This window comes from Rhincodon typus, chromosome 39 (genome assembly GCF_021869965.1).
Source record: "Rhincodon typus isolate 14 chromosome 39, sRhiTyp1.1, whole genome shotgun sequence".
Lineage (NCBI taxonomy): Eukaryota > Metazoa > Chordata > Chondrichthyes > Orectolobiformes > Rhincodontidae > Rhincodon > Rhincodon typus.
In genome coordinates this window covers 8470375-8491527 of record NC_063370.1, presented here as the reverse complement: position 1 = coordinate 8491527, position 21153 = coordinate 8470375, and the positions used below count along the sequence as shown (strand labels likewise).

Sequence of the window (21153 nt, the reverse complement as noted above, 5' to 3'; positions counted from 1 at the left end):
ACGTCAGCCTCTCTGCTCCTATGATGCTGCTTGGCCTGCTGTGTTCATCCAGCCCTGCACCTTGTTGTCTCGGATTCTCCAGCATCTGCAGTTCCTACTATCTCTAATTTTTACTATGTTGGCTGTATAATAATTTCCCTGATACGGTTGTTTAATTTTCTTCCCTGCCTTCATATTGATCCAACCAGTACCACTGTGGTGAAGCTTTTGATCACCTGTCCCAATAGCATCTAATGTAGCTCTGTGCCAAATTTTTCAAAACACTTCTGTGAATGTATTTAGACGTTTTATTATGTTGAATGTGCTATATGGATGTGTAGAGATAGAAGGAACTGCAGATGCTGGAGAATCTGAGATAACAAGAAATTCTATTTCTGAAGAAGGGTCTAGCCCCAAAATGTCAGCTTTCCTGCTCTTCTGATGCTCCTTGGCCTGCTGTGTTCATCCAGCTCTACACCTTGTTATCCCCTATATGGATGTATGTTATGTCGGAGTCTTGTGATGTGTGGTGTATACTGTTCTTTTGCGAATCGAGTCACAGTTTCTCGACCATCTGGTTGGGGAGGAGAGGAGGTGGAATCATCACCACACTTTATTCTGTACTTCCCTCACTTGCGCGTTCTGGTAGGATTGATTCGACAGGGTCCAGACACAGCTGGCTTTCTTTTCTCTAGACCTGAGGCACTGAGTTCAGCAGTCTCGCCCAACTCTTTAACAGATTAGAGATAGCAGGAACTGCAGATGCTGGAGAATCTGAGATAAAAAGGTGTAGAGCTGGATAAACACAGCAGGCCAAGCAGCATCAGGGGAGCAGGAAGGCTGATGTTTCGGGCCTAGGCCCAAAACGTCAGCCTTCCTGCTCCTCTGCTGCTTGGCTTGCTGTGTTCATCCAGCTCTATACATTGTTATCTCTTTAACAGATTACTTGCTTTGAGATTCAAAATAAAATCATTAGTTCCCAGTTGTGAATTATTCCTTTGGTGAGGTGAGAATTTCCAGTGAGTTCCAGTGAGGTATCCTCAGGATATCTAGCATTTACAGGTATCTTGTTACATAACAGTAAATATGCTGTTCTCTCTCCAGGCTACAAATAGGAATGTAAACGACGCAGTTTACTTTGTTCAGGAAGCAGGGCAGGTTGATTTTCTTTTTGCAGAACACCTACGCTCGGTTCGCACTAAACAACTGCACCTCCCAGTCGCGAACCATTTCAACTCCCCCTCCCATTCCTCAGACGACATGTCCATCCTGGGCCTCCTGCAGTGCCACAATGATGCCACCCGAAGGTTGCAGGAACAGCACCTCATATTCCGCTTGGGAACCCTGCAGCCCAATGGTATCAATGTGGACTTCACAAGCTTCAAAATCTCCCCTCCCCCTACCGCATCCCAAAACCAGCCCAGCTTGTCCCCGCCTCCCTAACCTGTTCTTCCTCCCACCTATCCCCTCCTCCCACCTCAAGCCCCACCCCCATCTCCTACGTACTAACCTCATCCCGCCCCCTCGACCTGTCCGTCCTCCCTGGACTGACCTATCCCCTCCCTAACTCCCCACCTACACTCACCTTTACTGGCTCCATCTCCGCCTCTTCGACCTGTTTGGTTCCTCTCCACCTATCCTCTCCTCTATCCATCTTCTATCTGCCTCCCCCTCTCTCCCTATTTATTTCAGAACCCCCTTCCCCTCCCCCATTTCTAAAGAAGGGTCTAGGCCTGAAACGTCAGCCTTCCTGCTCCTCTGACGCTGCTTGGCCTGCTGTGTTCATCCAGCTCTACACCTTGTTAGCTCTGATTTTCTTTCTCGTTGGCATTGGAAATTGCCGACAGATTCTGCATTCCTGCTTCCACCAGAGGATTGGTGGAGGACGATGAGACCAGTCTGCTGGAGGGAAGGATAGAGAGAGCAGGTTACCACTTGCTCACAACTGAGTGACTAAAGCTTTATCAGCTGACCCTCAATTAGAGGATGAAGTTTCTGCCTTGGATCTTCCTCGGGCCAATTCTTAACCCGCAGCTCTTGGGCGCCGGGGGACTTGTGCGCCATTGGGTAGTGGGATTCAGAGTGTAGGATTCGCTTCCTTTACTTGCCTTCTCTGCTGCCCCTATGCATTGTGAAGGCTGTGGGCCTCAAAATGTGATGAAGAGTAAGTTGTCACTGTTTTGAGTGACCACACTTCAAAGAGAATATCAAAGTATCATTGTAGCAGTTTCTTGAGAACCCCAGTGGAAGCGTGCATGATTTTATTTTGACACCATCATTGTTTGACTGGTTGGTGGTCAGCATTTGATGAAATTCCATGATGACTTGGACCACCTTTGCATGGTAGTTTTCTATCATCATAGCTAGTGAGGTGCCTCATCTTTGTTTGCCTTTTCTGCTATTGATGAATTTTGGACCTTATTTGGCCTGTTAATTCTTTTTCTCCCTGTCCCTTTCCCACCACACTCCCTATTAGAAAAATAATTCCCAAGTGTGTTTGCACACACCCATTCCTCATCATCGTGGATGGCCTTACCCTATCAGGAACAAGGAGTTGCCAATGGCATCTTGTAAGGGATCATCAGAATATAAAAGGCTCCCCGACACATCAGTCACAGTGTGCCAAGAAGCAAAGTGACCATGCTTTGTGCTAATGTTAACTGCTGCTGCTGAGGGGATTTGAGCAAAATCTGCTTAAGAACGTTGCCTTCTGCACACAGTGGAAAATGTTTTGCTTATTTGAAAGTGAGGTAGCGTTGCCAGCGAGATTTCAAAACATTGAGCTGCTGGGTGAATGAATTTCAATGCTGTTTAACTTTCCATCTGCTCCCGTGGTCCGGTCAGAACATTTACTGCCCGTTCCCGGGTCACTCTGATGTATGCAACTAAGTGGGTGGCTAGGTAAAAACAACTTAAGCAACCTTGTAGTGTTAAGTAGAGTCATATAGAACATAGAACAGTACTGCACAGTATAGGCCCTTCGGCCCACGATGTTGTGCCGAACTTTTACCCTAAACCTAAGGTCTATCTAACCTCTACCCCTACTTTATACTATCATCCATTTGCCTATCTAATTGCTGTTTAAATGCCCCTAATGAGGCCGACTCCACTACCCTCTCCGGCAATGCATTCCACGCCCCTACCACTCTGAATAAAGAACCTACCTCTAACGTCTCCCCTATACCTACCTCCACTCACTTTAAAACTATGCCCCCTCGTAATAGCTACCTCCCCCCGAGGAAAAAGTCTCTGGCTGTCCACTCTATCTATACCTCTGATCATTTTGTACACCTCTATCAAGTTACCTCTCATCCTTCGTTGTTCTTGAGAGAAAAGCCCTAGCTCTCTCAACCTTTCCTCATAAGACCTTCCCTTCATTCCAGGCAACATCCTGGTAAATCTGCTCTGCACCTTTTCCAATGCTTCCACGTCTTTCCTGTAATGAGGCGACCAGAACTGGACACAATACTCCAGATGTGGCCGAACCAGGCTTTTGTATAGCTGGAGCATAACTTCACGGCTCTTGAACTCAATCCCTCTATTAATGAAAGCTAACACACCGTATGCCTTCTTAACAACTCTATTCACCTGGGTGGCAGCTTTCAGGGAACTGTGGACATGAGCCCCAAGATCCCTCTGCTCCTCCACACTGCCAAGAATCTTTCCGTTAACCCTGTATTCTGCTTTCAAATTTGTCCTTCTAAAATGAATCACCCCTCATTTTTCAGGGTTAAACTCCATCTGCCACTTCTCAGCCCAGCTCTACAGCCTGTCAATGTTCCTTTGTAACCCAGAACAGCCCTCTGCATTGTACACAACTCGACCCACCTTCGTATCATCTGCGAACATGCTAATCCACCCTTCCGCTCCTACATCCAAATCATTTACAAAAATCACAAATAGAAGAGGACCCAGAACAGATCCTTGTGGGACACCACTCGTAACTGTTAAATAGTTTCTGTCCACTACCACCCTTTGTCTTCTAAGGGTCAGCCAATTCTGAATCCAATCTGCCACATTTCCTCCTATCCCATGCCTCCTTACTTTCTGCATGAGCCTACCATGGGGAACCTTATCAAACGCCTTACTTAAAATCCATGTACACCACATCTACTGCTCTACCTTCATCCATGTGTTTGGTCACCTCTTCAAAGAATTCAATAAGGTTTGTGAGGCATGATCTACCCCTCACAAATCCATGCTGACTATCACGAATCAAACTGTGCCTATCCAAGTGAGCATAAATCCTATCTCTCAGAGCCCTTTCCAATAATTTGCCCACCACTGAAGTAAGAATATACTGAGAATTGACAGCTCATTTATCCCAATGCTTCATTGCCAGTGTTCAGGCTCCATGCAAGGTTCTATCCACCTTACATTGGCAGATTTGCTACAGCAAGCTACCCAACAACTGTCATGTTATTTGTTGAATAGAGGGACAGATAGTATTGAGGAGGTGGGAGGCTGCAGAAGGATTTGGACAGATTAGGAGAATGGGCAAAGAAGTGGCAGATCGGGTACAACGTGGGAAAGTGTGAGGTCATGGGAAGAAAATTCAGAAGTCTAAAGTGCAAAGAGATTGGGAGTTCTAGTCCAGGATTCTCTCAAGGTAAACTTGCAGGTTGAGTCAGTAGTCAAGAAGGCAAATGCAATGTTGGCATTTATTTTGAGAGGACTTGAATATAAAAGCAGAGATGTACTGTTGAGGCTCTATAAGGCTCTGGTCAGGCCACATTTGGAGTACAGTGTGCAGGTTTGGGCCCCATATCTCGGGAAGGATGTACTGGCCCTGGAGCAGGTTCAGAGGAGTTTCACGAGAATGGTCCCAGGAATGAAAAGCTTAACATATGAGGAACGTTTGAGGACTCTGGGACTACACTGTTTGGAGTTTAGAAGGATGAGGGGGGATCTAATTGAAACTTACAGAATACTGAATAGCCTGGATAGAGTGGATGTTGGGAAGATGTTTTCATTTGTAGGAGAGACCCGAGGGCACAGCCTTAGAGGAAAGCGAATACCTATTAGAATGGAGATAAGGAGAAACTTCTTCAGCCAGAGAGTGGTGAATCTATGGAATTCCCTGCCACAGAAGGCTGTGGAGGCCAGGCCATTGAGTACATTTAAGACTGAGATAGATAGGTTCTTGATTATCAAGGGTTACGGGGTGAAAGCGGGAGAATGGGGTTAAGAAACTTACCAGCCATGATTGAATGGCGGAGCAGACTCGATGGGCCGAATGGCCTAATTTCTGCTCCTATGTCTTATGGTCTTATGCCAAGGTTGGGTCTGACCTTATGACATTTCTGTGGTAGTCTAGTATTATTATAATCTGTCCCCACGAGAGCAGGGTTTATTTGAAATCGGCTGTCTGGTCTTTATGGCTTGGCATAACAGGAAGCAGGCTTCCAGCCTGTATTCTCATTGGCCTTAGTTGTAGCATTGTTCACTAGTGACTTGCATTTTGGACTAGGTCACAGACCACATGGAAGACCTTTGCAGGTTGCCAGTTTATGTGTTGGCATTGTTCCCTAGTTAGATTAAGATAAATATGAGCTGGTAATAAACAAGAAACCAAGACAAGGCAATCAAACTGAGTGCAAAGTCAGAGATCCTGTAAAAATCTCTTTTTAATCCATGTGTGAAATGAGATTTAAACTTTATTGCTAAGTCTGTGACCAAAATTCTGGCTGCTACTTATTGAAATGTACGCATCTTCGGTTTGCATTTGTTTTGTTTGAATTGAAACATCAAACCTAACCCACCTACCTTAATGTCAGTTAAGAAAGTTAGCTTGAGATCATATTTGGCTCTGAAGTGCTGTCATCATCTCCCAGCTAGCGGGCCCATCCATTAAAATTGGCCATGTGATGACCAATTGTTTGTTCATTTACAGAAGACAATGCCCCTTAAGTCATTGCTGTACACACTGCCACCTTTTAAGGATCATGTGGGAGAGGATGGAAAGTTTCAAAGTTGGCAAAAGGAGGAAAATCAGTTCTGCTTGGCTGTATGCCCCTTGTGACCCTTTTACGTTTGTAACGTTTTGGACAAAACCACATTGCAGTTTCAGTTGGTGGGTTGACAGTGGTAGAAAAACTGCCCGTTCCCTCAGTAAGTGAGATGAATTGCCACACTGCAGACAAGAGCAGCATCTTAACTAAGCCATGAAGACCAATCTGCCAGTTTTCTAAGCTTGATTCTAATATTTGTTTTCAGACATTTTGTATTCACTCTCGAGTGGGCATCATTGGCACGTATGGACCATCTTTGGTTGCCCTGGAGATGATGGTAGCATGCCAGTTTCTTAAATCCTTTCAGTCTGTGTGGTTAATAACCTTTCCAGATGACAGAGAGGGAGAGTACTGTTGAATGTTTTTCACTTGATGATAATTTTGAAATTTCCTTGATTCATCAACTGGCTGTTAAATGCAAATGTCAGGTAATTTTTGGAATGATTTTAATTGCTGTTATGAGACTAAGATAGAAAGAAACTTGGGCTGATGCAGATGTTATTTCTAGTTGCATAGATTAAAAATGCTTCTTTCCAGGAAGGATCTACAAGTTAATAACATCAAAAGTTAATCACTTTGAAAGGCCAAGAGGGTTGTTAAACTGTGTTCCATGCATTGCTGCCGGCCTAATGCTATTAGGTTAACCGCAGAGCTCCTCAATGGCTTAGGGCAGAGAAAAAGTTTGGTCGAGGAGTGTGCCTTAAGGGAAGAGTGTGGGGTTTAGGAAGGTATTTTCACAGCTCAGTACACAGTGGCTCAGTGGTTAGCACTGCTGCCTCACCGGGCCAGGCAACTAGGTTTGATTCTACCCTTGGGTGATTGTCTGAGTAGAGTTTGCATGTTCTCCCCGAGTCTGCATGCGTTTCCTCCCTGGTGCTCCAGTTTCCTCCCACAGTTGATGATGTGCAGGTCAGGTGGATGCTAAATTGTCCAGTGTCCAGGGATCTGTAGGCTAGGTGGATTAGTCCTAGGAAATGCCAGATTAGGGAGATTGGGTGGGGGGTTGGGTCTGTGTGAGAGATTCTTCAAAGGGCTGGTGTGGGTGGGATACTCTTCAGAGGGCTGGTGTGGACTTGATGGGCAGAATGGCCTGTTTCCACCCTGTAGAGATTCTTGATTCTGTATAAAATAGTGGATACAGCTGCTCGTGGGAGAACCCAAAACTCAGGGCTGTGGGGACCAAGAGCGAGGGTAGGGATGGATGGGTGATCAGGATTTGGTGCAAGTTGGGATTTTCACTGCAGTATGTTGGATATGTATGGATTGATGAGTGGTAGATGCAAGGTTGGCCAGCAAAGTTATTGAATAATTTTCAGGGGCAATGGATAAGGAGCTTAGCAACAATGTAAGTTGAAGGCACAAGATTTTTGAAATTAAGCAACAGTCTGTTACTGGAAAAATTGCTGATTAGCTTGATGATGCCTCCGATCGAACTGTATGTTAATAATGCACCTTATGGAGATGGATTGGGCCCCTGCCCCACCCCTGACAGCTTCTATGAAGCTACAGCCTGCAAGGATCCAACTCCATAACTCAAGGTAGTCATTGAAAATGAGTGAAGTGAGGGGTTGCAGAGAAGCACAACCAAGTTGTTTTTACGATATACTGTGTGCAGAATAAGTTGTATTTTTATTTGTTTATAAAATCATATTTTAGATTTTTTTACTCCTATGGAAGCAGATTTGTTTATGTAGCTCAGTAGACAGTAATTGTAAATAATCCAACTTGCCTCCCCACACATCTTTTGTGCTTCAACAGTAAGTCATTATCTGAAATATTGGTGACCTTAAGTATTGTTTATAAATTGCCTTCCAGTGTAATTGATATAAATATACATGATCAGCCTAAGTACATAGTAACTGTTCCCTACCTGTACACCCTACCCCTTCCAAAGATGCTGTCTCATTTGCTCCCAATGTCTTCTAGGTAACTGATCACAACTGAGACCAAACATCCCATGCTGTATGACTGTAGGACGCTATGTTATCACTTAATTTCCAGACACCCATTCTTGCATTCGGTAATAGGAGCTGAGGGTGGAGAAGATATGTACTTGGCTGGTTCACCACATGCCACCACTTACCATCCTATCTACCACTAGGGATCACAGCGCTGAGTTCAGATAGTTTGTGGGGTCATACTGCCCTGTGTGCCCATTCAACAGTGGGTAGTGAGTTCATCAATATGTGGGTGGTAAATTTGTGTGACTCCGTCCCTGAGGCTTTTTTAATGTCATCCATGAGTTGTGAGCGTTGCTTAAGGTCTGTATCTGTTGCCCACCCAAAGTTGCCCCTCAGAAGGTGATGGTGAGCCAACTTCTTGAACCCCTTCCATCTGTGATACCAGTACGCCCACAGTGTTGCTGATCAGGGTATTCCTGGAATTTTGGCCGAGCAATTGTAATGGTATTCAGAGTTCCAAATCAATGTGTATGGTGGGGACTTTGCGCAGATGGCGTTTCCTTGTGTATGCTGCCTTTGTCCTTTTTAGGTATCAGAGGTTGTGGTTTGGAAGGTGCTGTTGAAGGAACCAGTGTGTCTTGCCACTGTTTGCAGATGATGGGACGCCAAACATGGCAGGACTGGTGGTCTGAAGTTATTTATTTTAATGCAAGGAATATAACTGGTAAAGCAGATGCTTAGAGTCTGGATTAGCGTGGAACTATGATGTAGCCATTTCAGAAACTTGCTTGAGAGAAAGATAGCATTGCAGTTTGACATTTCAGGCGTGATAGAGAAGGATGTAAAAGAGGTGAGGGAGTTGCATTACTGATTGAGGAGAAAGTACACCTCTAACAAGGAGAGGACATCTTGGAACACTCAACCAGTGAGGCCATTTGGGTAGAACTCAGGAATAAGAAAGTTGCAATCACTATTCAGCCAGAGGGCGGTGATTCTGTGGAACTCATTGCAGAGGGATGTGGAGGTCAAGTCACTCAGCGTATTTAAGACTGAGATAGGTTCTTGATTGGTAAGGGAATCAAAGGCTATGGGTGAATGCATCATGTATGTTCTTTCCATGTTCAACAATTCTTGGTCGGCACTTGAAACTTGAGTTTCTGACCTGGAGGTAGTCCAATGTGCCACAAGACCTTCAGCACTACACAGCTGAAATTACAGGAAGGCTGTGAAGCTTCTGGGTGAAATTTGATTAAAGATTGGATTATTATAAGGCTTATTGGCATTAGCACAACTGACAAACCCCCAGTTACTAGAGCAATTGGATCTTTTGTTTTGATTCATTCACGCGATCTGGGTGTCCCCAGCTGGGCCAGATTTGTTACCAACTCTCGTCCCTCAGAAGGTGATTGTGAGCTACCTCCATACACTGCTGAAATCCATTTGGCATAGGTATGCCCACAATGCCTGTAAGGAGGAAGTTCTGGGATTTTGACCCAGTGACAGATAGCAATGTATTTCCAAGTAAGGAGCATGATTGACTTTGAAGGGATCTTGTTGGTGAATGTGCTGCCGTGTCCATCTAGATAGCCATGGTTGTGGGTTTAGAAGGATCTCTGGATTTCTGCAGTGCAATTTGTAAGTGGAACACATGATTACAGTTGAGAGGCAGTGGTGGAGTGAGTGAGCGGCAACATATCCACAAACAATCGGATTACCTGTTTTGGATTTGTCCTGCATTTTGTGTAGAGAACGTACCTGGGCTATTTTTCCTCATTCAGGTAGACGCCAGTGTTGTAACTGCAGTGGAACAGTTTGGCAAAGTGTGCGGGAAGTTCTGGAGTTTAAGTCTTTGGTACGATTGCTGGGATGTTGTCAGGGCCCATAGCCTTTGCAGTACCCAGTGCCTTTATCTATTTCTTGATGTCCTGTGGAGTGAGTCACATTGGCTGAAGACTTGCATCTGTGATACTGGGTATGTCTGTAGGAGGCCAAGATTGGTTATGCAGTAGACACTTTTACCTAAAGACTGTTGCAACTGCTTCAGCCTTATCTTTTACATTGATATGCTGAACAAATCCTTTATATGGATGTATTTGTGCAGCCGCCTCCTGTTGAGTTATTTAATTGTGTATGAATATTCACGACTGGATGTGGCAGGGTTGCAGAGTTTAGATCTGATCTGTTGTTTGTGGAGTTGTGGAGCTCAATCTGTCACTTGCAGCTTATGTTGTTAGGCACAAGTAGTTCTAATTTATAGCTTCACCTGGTTGACACCTCATCTTTAGGTTTGCCTGGTGCTGCTCCTGGAATACCTTCCAGCATTCTTCATTGAACTAGGGTTGACTCCTTGTCTTGATGAGAATAGTAGGTTTGGATGATATGCAATCCATGATGTTGCATTGGCTTTGAGTACGGTTCTGTTGCCACTGATGGTCCGCAGCGCTCACGGATGCCCAGTCTGGAGTCGCTAGATCTGTTTGAAGTCTATTCCATTTTGTGTGGTGATACTGCCACAGAACACAAAAGGGTATTTTTGACGTGAAGGCGGATCTTCATCTCCACAAGGACTGTGCAGCAGTCACTGTCACCAATATTGTCAAGGACAGGTGGACCTATGGAAGACATATTGGTGAGCATGAGGTCAAGTGTGTTCCCTCAATGTCTGCCACTGACCTAATGAGCCACTACATTCTTTAGGACTCTATCAGCTTGGTCAGTTGTGGCACTGCCAACCACTCTGGACATTGAAGTCTCCCAGCTAGAGTATATTCTGCATGCTTGCTGCCCTCCGTGTTTTCTTCAGGTCATGTGCAACATGGACGCTGATTCGTCAGCTAAGGCAAGGAGGTACAAAGCAGCCAACAGGAGGTTTCCTTGACCATATTTGAAATGGTGCCATGAGACTTCATATTGAGGACTCCCAGGGCAACAACCTTTTGACTGTATATCACTGTACCTCAACTTCTGCTTGATCTGTCCTGTCAATGAGACAGGACATATGGCGATAGTGTGTCTGAGGAATTGTCGGTAAGGTATGATTCCATGAGTATGACTGTCAGGTTGTTGCTCAGCTAGTCTGTGAGACAGTCTGTGGTGTGTTCTAATTTTGGCACTAGCTGTCGGATATTAGTGAACAGGGCTATATTCTCCATGGTTGCTTCTAGTGACTTAGGTCGTCCATCTAGTTTCATTCCTTTGTTTTGAGACTCTTGTGGTTGATACGAATGAATGGCTGGCTAGGCCATGTAGGAGAGCAGTTAAGGGTATACCACGTTGCTGTGGGTCTGGAGTCATGTGTAGACCAGACCACGTGAGGATGGCAGTTTCCTTCCCTAAAGGCATTAGTGAACCAGATAGGCTTTTATGACAATCGATAATGGTGTCTTGAGCATCATAAGACTTGCAATTTTTACTTTCCAGATTTTTATTAATTTCAAATTCTGTCATCTGCCATGGTTCATTACCTGGGTCTCCAGATTACTAGTCCAGTGACAGTCTGACTGGGTCATCGCCCGCCCTTTGACTCATTAGATATATTTACATTTTCTGATTCAAAGCGCTCTGGATTTGCTCCTTGCTCCAACTGATGCCAGTGGTGAAGAAACAAGCGTATGGCTGTGGATTTTGCTTGGCTACCCAATAGATTGTTGCCCTGTGAGTGGCCTTTTTGGATGCGGAATCCTCTTATTGTAAAGAGCTAACTGCTATTGCCGGTACGAAGGTGTCACTTTTCCATCACAGCTAAGCAGGCTGTTCGCCTGTAAAACCTTCCATCGCTTGACAGTGCTCTCTAAGGAGGAGCATGAAGCTATGTAAACAATCACTGTGGGGCTTTTGGGGATGAGGCAGCAAGTCACAGGTCTAGACAACTGGGCAGGTGTGATCCAAAGCTGGCAACAAAAGCCAGGGACAACCATTCAACAAATACATGTGATAATATTGTTAATACTGTAATTAAACAAGGGTGGGGGTAGGCAGCAAGAGCTAGCACTGACCTCAGGAATGACTGTGCGACTTGGATAAATAGAAGTGATTCGTGGTTGTTTTGGGAGGCATAGGGCAGGACGCATGACATCATGTTCTTTTTTGGGCTCCAAAGTGAGAGCATAGATTTGTTTGTGTTTGCCTTAAACAAATGTTTGCAGATGCCAAAAAAAATTGCAGCAGTGACACTTAACACTTGCTGTAATGTGCTGCCGTTGGATTTGACATTGGTCTATTTATTTGGCAGTCATAATATTAAGGAGTGTAACTTTATGCACACTGTCACCTACAGTTGCAATATTTTAGTGTCCAGACCACACTCCAATTTTAGTCTAATTTTTAATGTATTGATTGTTTGTCTTTCCTCCCCAGATTTCCTATTCAAGTTCCTGGTAATCGGCAGTGCGGGAACAGGGAAATCATGTCTCCTACATCAGTTTATTGAAAACAAATGTAAGTTTTGGGACTTTCTTTGGTTGCCGGGTTGATGACAATTTGAGATGTGTAGATGCATGTGCTGTGGGGTTTTCCCGGGTAGACCTAATTTAGGTCATGGTGGTGGTAACATAGAGTGTATTTGGGGAAAGGGAATCCGCTGTCCTGTCCTTGCACTGTGCAATACAACCATATGATGTAATTGAGATTTCCTGGTCAACAGTTTTCTCTCCATTTCTTAGAGTTGCTCGCTGTTGACCCAACACGGTGGTTTACAATCATATCTCACCATGTAATTATATTTCATGTGCACCCAGGTACTGACAGGTCTAATGGACTGCATTGGCAGGTGTGGTTTTATCATAACCACAACCTATCCTATCTACCTGGAATGTATCTCTTTCTCACTGTAAACGCTGCTGACTATTTCCAAGTCTCAGCAGCAACATTTTGTGTTACTGGTTTTTTCCTATCCTTGGGAAAGTGAGGTGATTCAAACATCCTGCCTCTGACCAGCAACTTCCTTCTGAGGAAGGGTCACTGGACCCAAAACGTTAACTCTGATTTCTCGCACAGAAGCTGGCAGACCTGCTGAACTTTTCCAGCAATTTCTATTTGATGTTTCTGAGGCATCCGCAGTTCTTTTGAGTTTTAACTTAGTGCAGTTCAATTTACAAACAGACATAGATGCAATGGGCCAAATGGTTGTCTTTTTATGAATTGCTAATTTTCTTGAGGTTACAGATTTGATAGAAACATAATCTGAGCGAATAACAGACATAAACCTGCAGCTGCCAACCAATAACTCAATACATTTGGTTATGGTTCATGGTTTCTAAGGTACAGTCCTTCATTATAAGGCCACTGTGACTAGGTGATCTACTGTTTGAGCAATACAACACAGGGAAGCAGTCAGATTCCAAGACATGCTGGCCTCGTACATTTAATAATTTTTCAGCTCAGTTCCAGAATGAAATGTCCTTCTAATGTCAGCATACCTATTGGAGGGAAAGCAGTCTTGCTACTTGGCCCAGGTCTGCTAAACCGTGCAGGCTGATAGCCAGGTTAATTTTTTTTTTGAATAAAACGTATTCATTGTTAACTTATTAAATGGTTAGTGAAGCGTCTTGGTTTAGCTTCTGTTAGGTCCTTTGGTTATCATGTCAATACTCTGTCTCCAGTCAAACAGGATTCGAACCATACGATTGGTGTGGAGTTTGGGTCGAAGGTAGTTAATGTAGGGGGCAAGACAGTTAAACTACAGATCTGGGACACAGCAGGACAGGAACGTTTCAGGTGAGTTGATCAGGTGTTCTCTTTATTTTTGTTTGTGGTTGCCATGGTAACAAATTATATCACGTGTATGATATGTAAAGTAGCTGGATATTAAAAACTCAGCCTACTCCATTTTTTTCTGTCCTCGTCATTATTTCTGTCTGATGCTGATTTTGTTTGGAAGTACTGTCCACAACAAGGTAAAGAAACTAAGCTGTGGTGAGAGTGATTGCTCTTGACCTAAAGGCTCCATTCGGCTGAGTGTGTATCAAGGAACCCTAGCATTAGAACTCTAGAATTAGGAAAAATCCTCCACTGGATGGATTCATACCTAGTACAGAGGAAGATGGATGTGGTTGTTGGAGGTAGTCTCCTTAGCTTCAGGCCATCTCTGCAGGAGTTCCTCGAGGTATATGTTTCCTAATCAGTCTGTTCAGAGATGTTATTACGTACCTCCAGAACAGGTGAGACTTGAACCCAGACCTCCTGACCTACAGAGAGGTTGCCAGGCCAACGATCTTCAGCTGCTTTGTCAATTGCTATCCTGCTCATGAGATCAGAGGTATGGAAATTGGCTAAAGAATTGTATAATGTTCGGCATCATCCACAACCACCGCCTTCAGTGCTTTGTCCAAGTGTTGCTCAACGTGGAGAAGTACTGATTCATCAGACAAGGGGAGGAGATGGAAAATGGTAATCAACAGGAGACTTCTTTGCCCATGTTTGATCTTGAGATTTCATGGAGTCTAGAGTCAACGTTCAGCACTCCTTGAACAAATCCCTCACAACTGTATACCACTGTGCCACCATCTCTGCTGGGTTTTTCCTTCCATTTGGGAGAAGACATACCGAGGGATGGAGATAGTGCTCTCTGGACATTGTATTTAAGATATGGTTCCTTGACTGTCATGCTGTTGCTTGACTAGTGTGAGACAGCTATCCCAATTCTGGCACTGGTTCCCAGATTTTATTCAGGAGGACTTTACATGCTTGACGGCCGATTTTGCCGTTGTCATTTCCGATACTTTCATCATGTCAGGTGGTCCGTCCGATTTCATTCCTTTTTTCCTTTCTAGTGATTGATACAACTGAATGGCTTGCTAGGCCATTTCAAAGGGCAGTTAAGAGTCAACCACATTGCTGTGGGTCTGGAGTCACATGTAGGCCAGGCCAGGTAAGGACGGCAGATTTCCTTCCCTACAGGATGTTAGTCAAGCAGATGGGTTTTTAACAACAGTCAACAATAGTTTCATGGCCATCATTAGCCTTTTAATTGCAGATCTTTGATGAATTCAAATTCCACCATTTACTGTGGTGGGATTTGCACGTGATCCCCAGCACATTACCTGGGTCTCTGGATTATTAGCCCAGTGACAATACTATGAGATCTCCCAAAATTAACATGTCAGGAGTTGTTTTTAAAATCTGTTGGATCTGTCCTTTTCTATTTGAGCATTGTGTGGCATTTGATCGCTACTAACCATTTTTACTACTAATTAAAACTTATTAATTCTGAATGTTAAAAATTATCTGTATGTGTATTGTAGATTGTATAGTAAAACATTGTTCGTTCCGAACCATGGAATAAGGTTGTTGGCTTGCTCGCTGAGCTGGCTGGTTATCATACAGACGATTCATCACCGTGCTAGGTAACATCATCGGTGTGGCCTCCAATGAAGCGATATTATTCTACTCTGCTTGGTATTTATATGATCCAGTCTGTTAAGTTGGTTTGTCATTTCCAGTTGTGTTCTGCATGAGTGTATATATATATGGGGTCTATTTCCACATGTTTATTGATTGCATTACGGGTTGAAAACCAGGCCTCTAGGAATTCCTGTGTGTGTCTGTAGTTGGCTGGAGCTAAGATGGTCACTTTGTTCCGGATAAATTGATGGCAATACCACGGTGAGCCAGCCAACAACCTCATCCACAACCTGAGCTACAAATCTTTACAAGAGCCGTGGAATCTTGTGGTTTTATTCTCTTTGTTCACTGGATCTCATCTTTTGACCGCCTTAAAAATAAAGATTATTAGTCCCTCACCAGATCATAACATGAAGTTGGCAGTCTGATCATAGCATTGGTGAGTGATGGAAACATCAGATCAGATGGCCCTTTTGGAAACTCTGCACATATGAGTTTCTGGTGAGAGGAAGGTTGAGTTTGGCTTTGCTTCTGACAGATAAAGACACCTGTCCATAATTTAAAAAGTCCATTGGAAAGGTGCGCACATTCAGAATAGGCCCACTAAAGAGCCCTGAATCATATATTGGTGTTTTGAGGAAGGTAGAAAATGATAAGATCTAATTAACTTCACAGCTAGCATTTCCCTGGTTCTGTTTCTTGACCAGTTTAAACAGTTTTCCTACACGCACTACCCATGCTTCTCTGAATGCAGTTGATGGGCTTTATGACTGACAGGACAGCTGATTTGCTGTAACGATCCAGAAAAGTACTGGGTTGCTAGAATAAGATGACAAATTTATTTCCTCTCAGGAGTTATACCAAGCTTTCAGAGTCATTGTCCTCAATATTGTTTGATATTTAGCAGCAGAAAAGTGTGAGACAACAGGCATGCTGCATTGAACAATGTCCAGTTCAATAAACAAAAAGCACCTAAGTTCACACCTAATGCTAGAGGCCAGGGTTAATGAAGATTAGACAATTCTGCATAAATTCCCTACTCATTCCCTCCCCATCAAACCTGAGACTGGAATCACTCATATTCACGAGCCTCCTATTTCTTCTAATATCTAAAGGCAGTACCTACTTGTATTTTATGGATCCTATGACTGCAATCATTCTTTGGTTTGCTGAAATGACCGCCTTGCAATTATAAACCTGCAGTCAATAGGCAGTGATCATAGGCACTTGGTCATTATCCTCACTAACTGGGACCAATTATGATGCCCTTATTGCTGCTCCTGCTAAGACAACTTAGCTCGGCATTGACCCATTTGGACTGTGTTATCGGTCTGCTGAACCCTACACAGTTTTTTACATTTGCTGACTGTTCTTTCGGAGGGCATTACCTCATCTCTGTCTGGTCTCTTTCAGATCGGTAACACGGAGTTACTACAGGGGAGCTGCAGGTGCACTTTTGGTATATGACATTACAAGGTGTGTACATGAGTACTTTTCTGCATAAAATGCATAATCAGATGTAGTTTAACTTTCAAGCTTTCTATTTGAACATGGGAGTGAAACATATGCCAGATTTCATGACCTCCACGTGAACATGAATAAATTTCTTTCCCCTTCTGTACTCTTTTTGCTTCCATTGTTATAGATTTGGGCAGTGGCCATGCTCAACTGGTCATTCGATAAGAGAGTGAGCATCATAAGAGTGTTTGCTAGCAGAGGACATCAGTCCCATGGGTGAACACATCAGTGAGAATCACTGAACAGTGATGCAGAGTGGGAATACAGATGTTGCAGGAATACGCACTGGCTGTAAAATCAGATTGACTTTGACAGAGGATGGTTACAGCATAGAGCATGGAGTGAAACTGGGATACCTTGATTTCAGGAATGAGTGGGTTATTTTATGAGGAAAGATTGGTCAGGCTGGGCTTGTTTGCAATAGAGTTCAGAACCAGGAGTGATTTGACTAAAATATAGAAGATCCTGAATAGTCTTGTCAAGGTGGACGGGAATGGTGTTTACGTTTTTGGATGAGCCTAGACAGAGGATTGAAACACTTTGGAACTCTCTGCCTCAGAAGGTGGCGCAGACATGGTCATTGAATTTTTAAAGGCAGAGATAATTAGATTCTTATTAGCCAGGGGAGTCAAAAGTTATCGGGGCGAGGCAGGAGTGTGGAAATCAAAACACAAACAAATTAACCATGATCTTATTGAATGGCAGAGCTAGTTTCAGCAACAAGACCTTAAGACATAGAAGCAATAGTGGGGCTGTTCAGCCCATCAAGTCTGTTTTGCCATTCAGTGAGATTCTGGCTGATCTTCAACTCCTCTTTCCTACTTCCTCCCTATTAGCCTTGATTAAAAATCTTTTTAATTCAGTATTATATATACTTAGCAATCTACCCACTACAGACTCTGATAAAGTATTTAGTAGATTAATTACCTTCAGAAGAAATTCTCCTCACCTGTCTTAAATGGTGACCCTTTAGTCTAAGAGTATGCTAAATGGTCCTAGACACTCCCACAAGAAGGAAACAACCTCTTCGCATGTATCCTGTCAAGCCCCCTAAGAATCTTTTATTTCAATAGGGTCACTTCTCATTCTTCTGTACTCCAGCGATTATGTGCCCAACCCACCCATCATCTCCTCACAAGAAAATTCCTTCAACTCTGGGATGAACCTAGTGAACCTTATCTGGACTACCTCAAATGCTACTATAACTTCTGTTCATAGTATGGTTTGGTCTAATTACTGCCTCAAATACTAGAGTCTTACAGAATGGAAACAGATCCTTCAGGCCAACTCATCTGCTGTGACCAGACACCCCAATCTGACCCAGTCCCATGTGCCAGCATTTGGCCTGTATCCCTCTAAATCCTTCCTAATCATATACCCATGCAGATGCCTTTTCAATGTTGTAATTGTACCCACCTCCTCCACTTCCTCTGGCAGCTCGTTCCATATACGAACCACCCTCTGCATGAAAAAGTTACCCTCAGGTTGTTTTTAAATCTTTCTCCTCTCACCTTAAACCTATGTCTTCCAGTTTTGTACTCCTCCACCCTAGGAAAAAGACCATGGCTATTCACCCTATCCATGGCCATCATGATTTTATAAACCCCAGTAAGGTCACCCCTCGGCCTCCAACGCTCCAGGGAAGTAAAGCCCCAGCCTCTCCTATAGCTCAAACCCAAGACTTCCCTCTTTAAATGATCCATTCCCTTTGAAATAAAGACACATTCTATTTGCCTTCCCTATTGCCTGCTGAATTTGTATTCTAGCTTTTTCACAGTTTGTGCACTGGAACCGCACATCTCCCTGCACTGCAGTTATCTGCAGTCTTTCTCAATTTAAATAGTATTCAACTCCTCTGTTCTTCCTGCTAAAATGAATTAAATAATAGTGGGCCAGCATTGATCTCTGTGGCACCCCTACTCGTTACAAATTGCCTCCTGAGAATACTTCCCTATTCTAACTCTGCCTTCTATTAGTTAGTCAATTCTCTATCCTTGCTTAGTTACTACCCCTAACACATGGGGTCTTATTAAGCAGCCTTACACTAGTACATTATCCTTTAAGAAATCCAAATATATTACACCTACTTGTTCCCCTTTATCTTGCTTGTTAACTCTTCAAAGAACTACAATCACTTTGTCAGGCACACTTTTCCCTCTTGAAGCCGTGCTGATTTTGATTATGTTATGTATTTCTAAATGCTTTGCTATTCCATCTTTTGTAAAAGACTCTAATATTTTCCCAGTGACAGGTGTTAAGGTAACTGTCCTATGGTTACTTTTTTTTTAATTGAATAAGTGCGTTTATGTTGGCAGTTTCCCAATCCCCTGGGACTTTCCCAGAATTTAAGGATTCTTGGAAGATATAATGGGTAAAGGCTGTAGAAAAGACAGGAGATTGGCACAAGGTAATTCTAATTTGAAGAGCCAGTGCAGAAACGATGAAATGAATAACTTCCTCCTGCATTATAATAATTCTGAGATTGTGAACCCTGGCATTGGGCAGCCTTTGAGACTCGCACTGAGAGAACAGTATCTATCATGCTAATTATACTGTCCCCTACCACTTTTACATTCCTTTCTCCTGCATGCTTAAATGGCTGACTATACCCGTGGTGTTGTGGTCAGTTTTCTCACCCTCCCTGCATTCCTGCTCTTGTTCATACAGTGCGGAATGGCCTACTTCTGCTTTGAATTTGTAAGAATGTATGCACAGACTCTTCCTATTTATATGGCATTATGTCATTCTGGTCAGTGTAGTTAATTATTGAACTACCAGAAAAGGGTGTGCCTCTCTTCTCTGGAAAAGAGTATCTGAAAGGTAGTCTAATAAAGGTTTTTAAAATTATGAAATAATTCAGGAGGGTAGACTTAGGTTGGTGTCTGTCTTCTTGCACATTCCTGACCTTTGGTCTACCACTGGTGACCAGGCCTTAATTGTCTGTGTCTTGACTCTGGAATTCCATATTAAGCATCTTTTGTGTTCGCTCCTTTAAGACTCACCTTAAAACAACTTAAATATAGTGCTTTTAATGTAATGAAAAATACCAAGGCTCTTCACAGATATTATGAAACAAAACGTCACCATAAGGAGTGTCAGAAACGTCTATCTTTAACTAACCTCTTGGTCAGGTGTCCCAAAATCTCCTCCTATAGTTGTGTCAAATTGTGGTTGTTACAGCTCTAATGATGCACCTTGAGATTGTTCAGTATGTTAAAATTACCTTTTAAATGTTATGGTATCCAGAGCCAGAGGATTATGAATGAAAAATATAAACAATCTGCTGGAAGTGTTCAGACAATCTGGTAGCATCTGTCAGCGCAACCCACCATCAAAACACTGCTCCCATGAATAGGGTCCAACCAGTCTCCATCTCACATAATGTCCCTGGAATCTTTCCAACTGAATTTACCACCACATTTGAGCAACTTCTTCACCATTGTTCCCTTTAGAGTCTCAGAATCCCTACAGTGTAGAAGCAGGCGATTTGGCCCATCGAGTCCACACTGACCCTCTGAAGAGTATCCCATCAAAATCCTCCCCCTTACCCTGCATTTCCTGTGGCTAACCCACATAGCCTGCACTTGCCTGGACACGTCAGGCAATTTAGCGTTGCCAATCCACCTAGCCTGCACATCTTTGGACTGTGGGAGGAAACCAGAGCATCCGCAGGAAACCCATGCAGGCACGGGGAGAATATACAAACTCCACAGAGACAATGGCCGAAGGGTGGAGTCTAACCTGGGTCCCTGGTGCTGTGAGGCAGTAGTGCTAACCAGTGAGCCACCGTGCTGTCCAAATAAAAGATGTTGCTCTGGGAACTGACATGGGTCCTAGCTCTACCTGACTTTTTGTGGGATATCTGGAAAATTCCTTGTTCCAGTCCTACCTGTGCCCTTTCTTGCCTCTTTTTCCAATATGTTAACAACTGCATTCATATAATTTCCTGTCCCTGCCCTGAACTGAAGCATTCTGTGAAATTTGAGAAATCAGTTATAAGAAGCATCGATCTGTAATAATAACTGTTTCTTTCTGCACTGATGCACCAAGACCAACTGAACATTTTGAATGCTTTGTTTTTATTTCAGATTTCTAGTACGTACAGCACTTTTCTCTGGTTATGAACGTAAGAAAGCCATTAACAATTCCAAAGAGAAACTCATGGACAATTTCTTGGCCTGAGAGTCATGCTAGTATGGAACTGGCTATTGTTTGGAAAAGTTGCAGCGAATAGCTTTGGCCCCTTTTAGGGGAGGCTGGATAAACATACAATCACTAGAGGAATGGCAGAATTTGTTAATCAGATGATATAAAGTAAGGTGGGAGGGGGTTTGCGAAGCACAAACACTGGCATGGGCAAGTCAGCCATTTCTGTGCTGTAATTTCTATGTAATAAAGGTTTG

The 21153-nt window shown here is 43.4% G+C and overlaps 1 protein-coding gene across 1 annotated transcript in view; it reads left to right on the top strand.

Moving 5' to 3' along the window:
- rab4b (RAB4B, member RAS oncogene family) overlaps positions 1-21153 on the top strand; it is a 50855-nt gene that overhangs the window by 10695 nt on the left and 19007 nt on the right. Inside the window, exons 2-4 of the mRNA XM_048618222.1 lie at positions 12248-12328; positions 13492-13606; positions 16646-16708. Coding sequence (XP_048474179.1) covers positions 12248-12328; positions 13492-13606; positions 16646-16708 — 259 coding nt within the window. The remainder of the gene's footprint in view (positions 1-12247; positions 12329-13491; positions 13607-16645; positions 16709-21153) is intronic.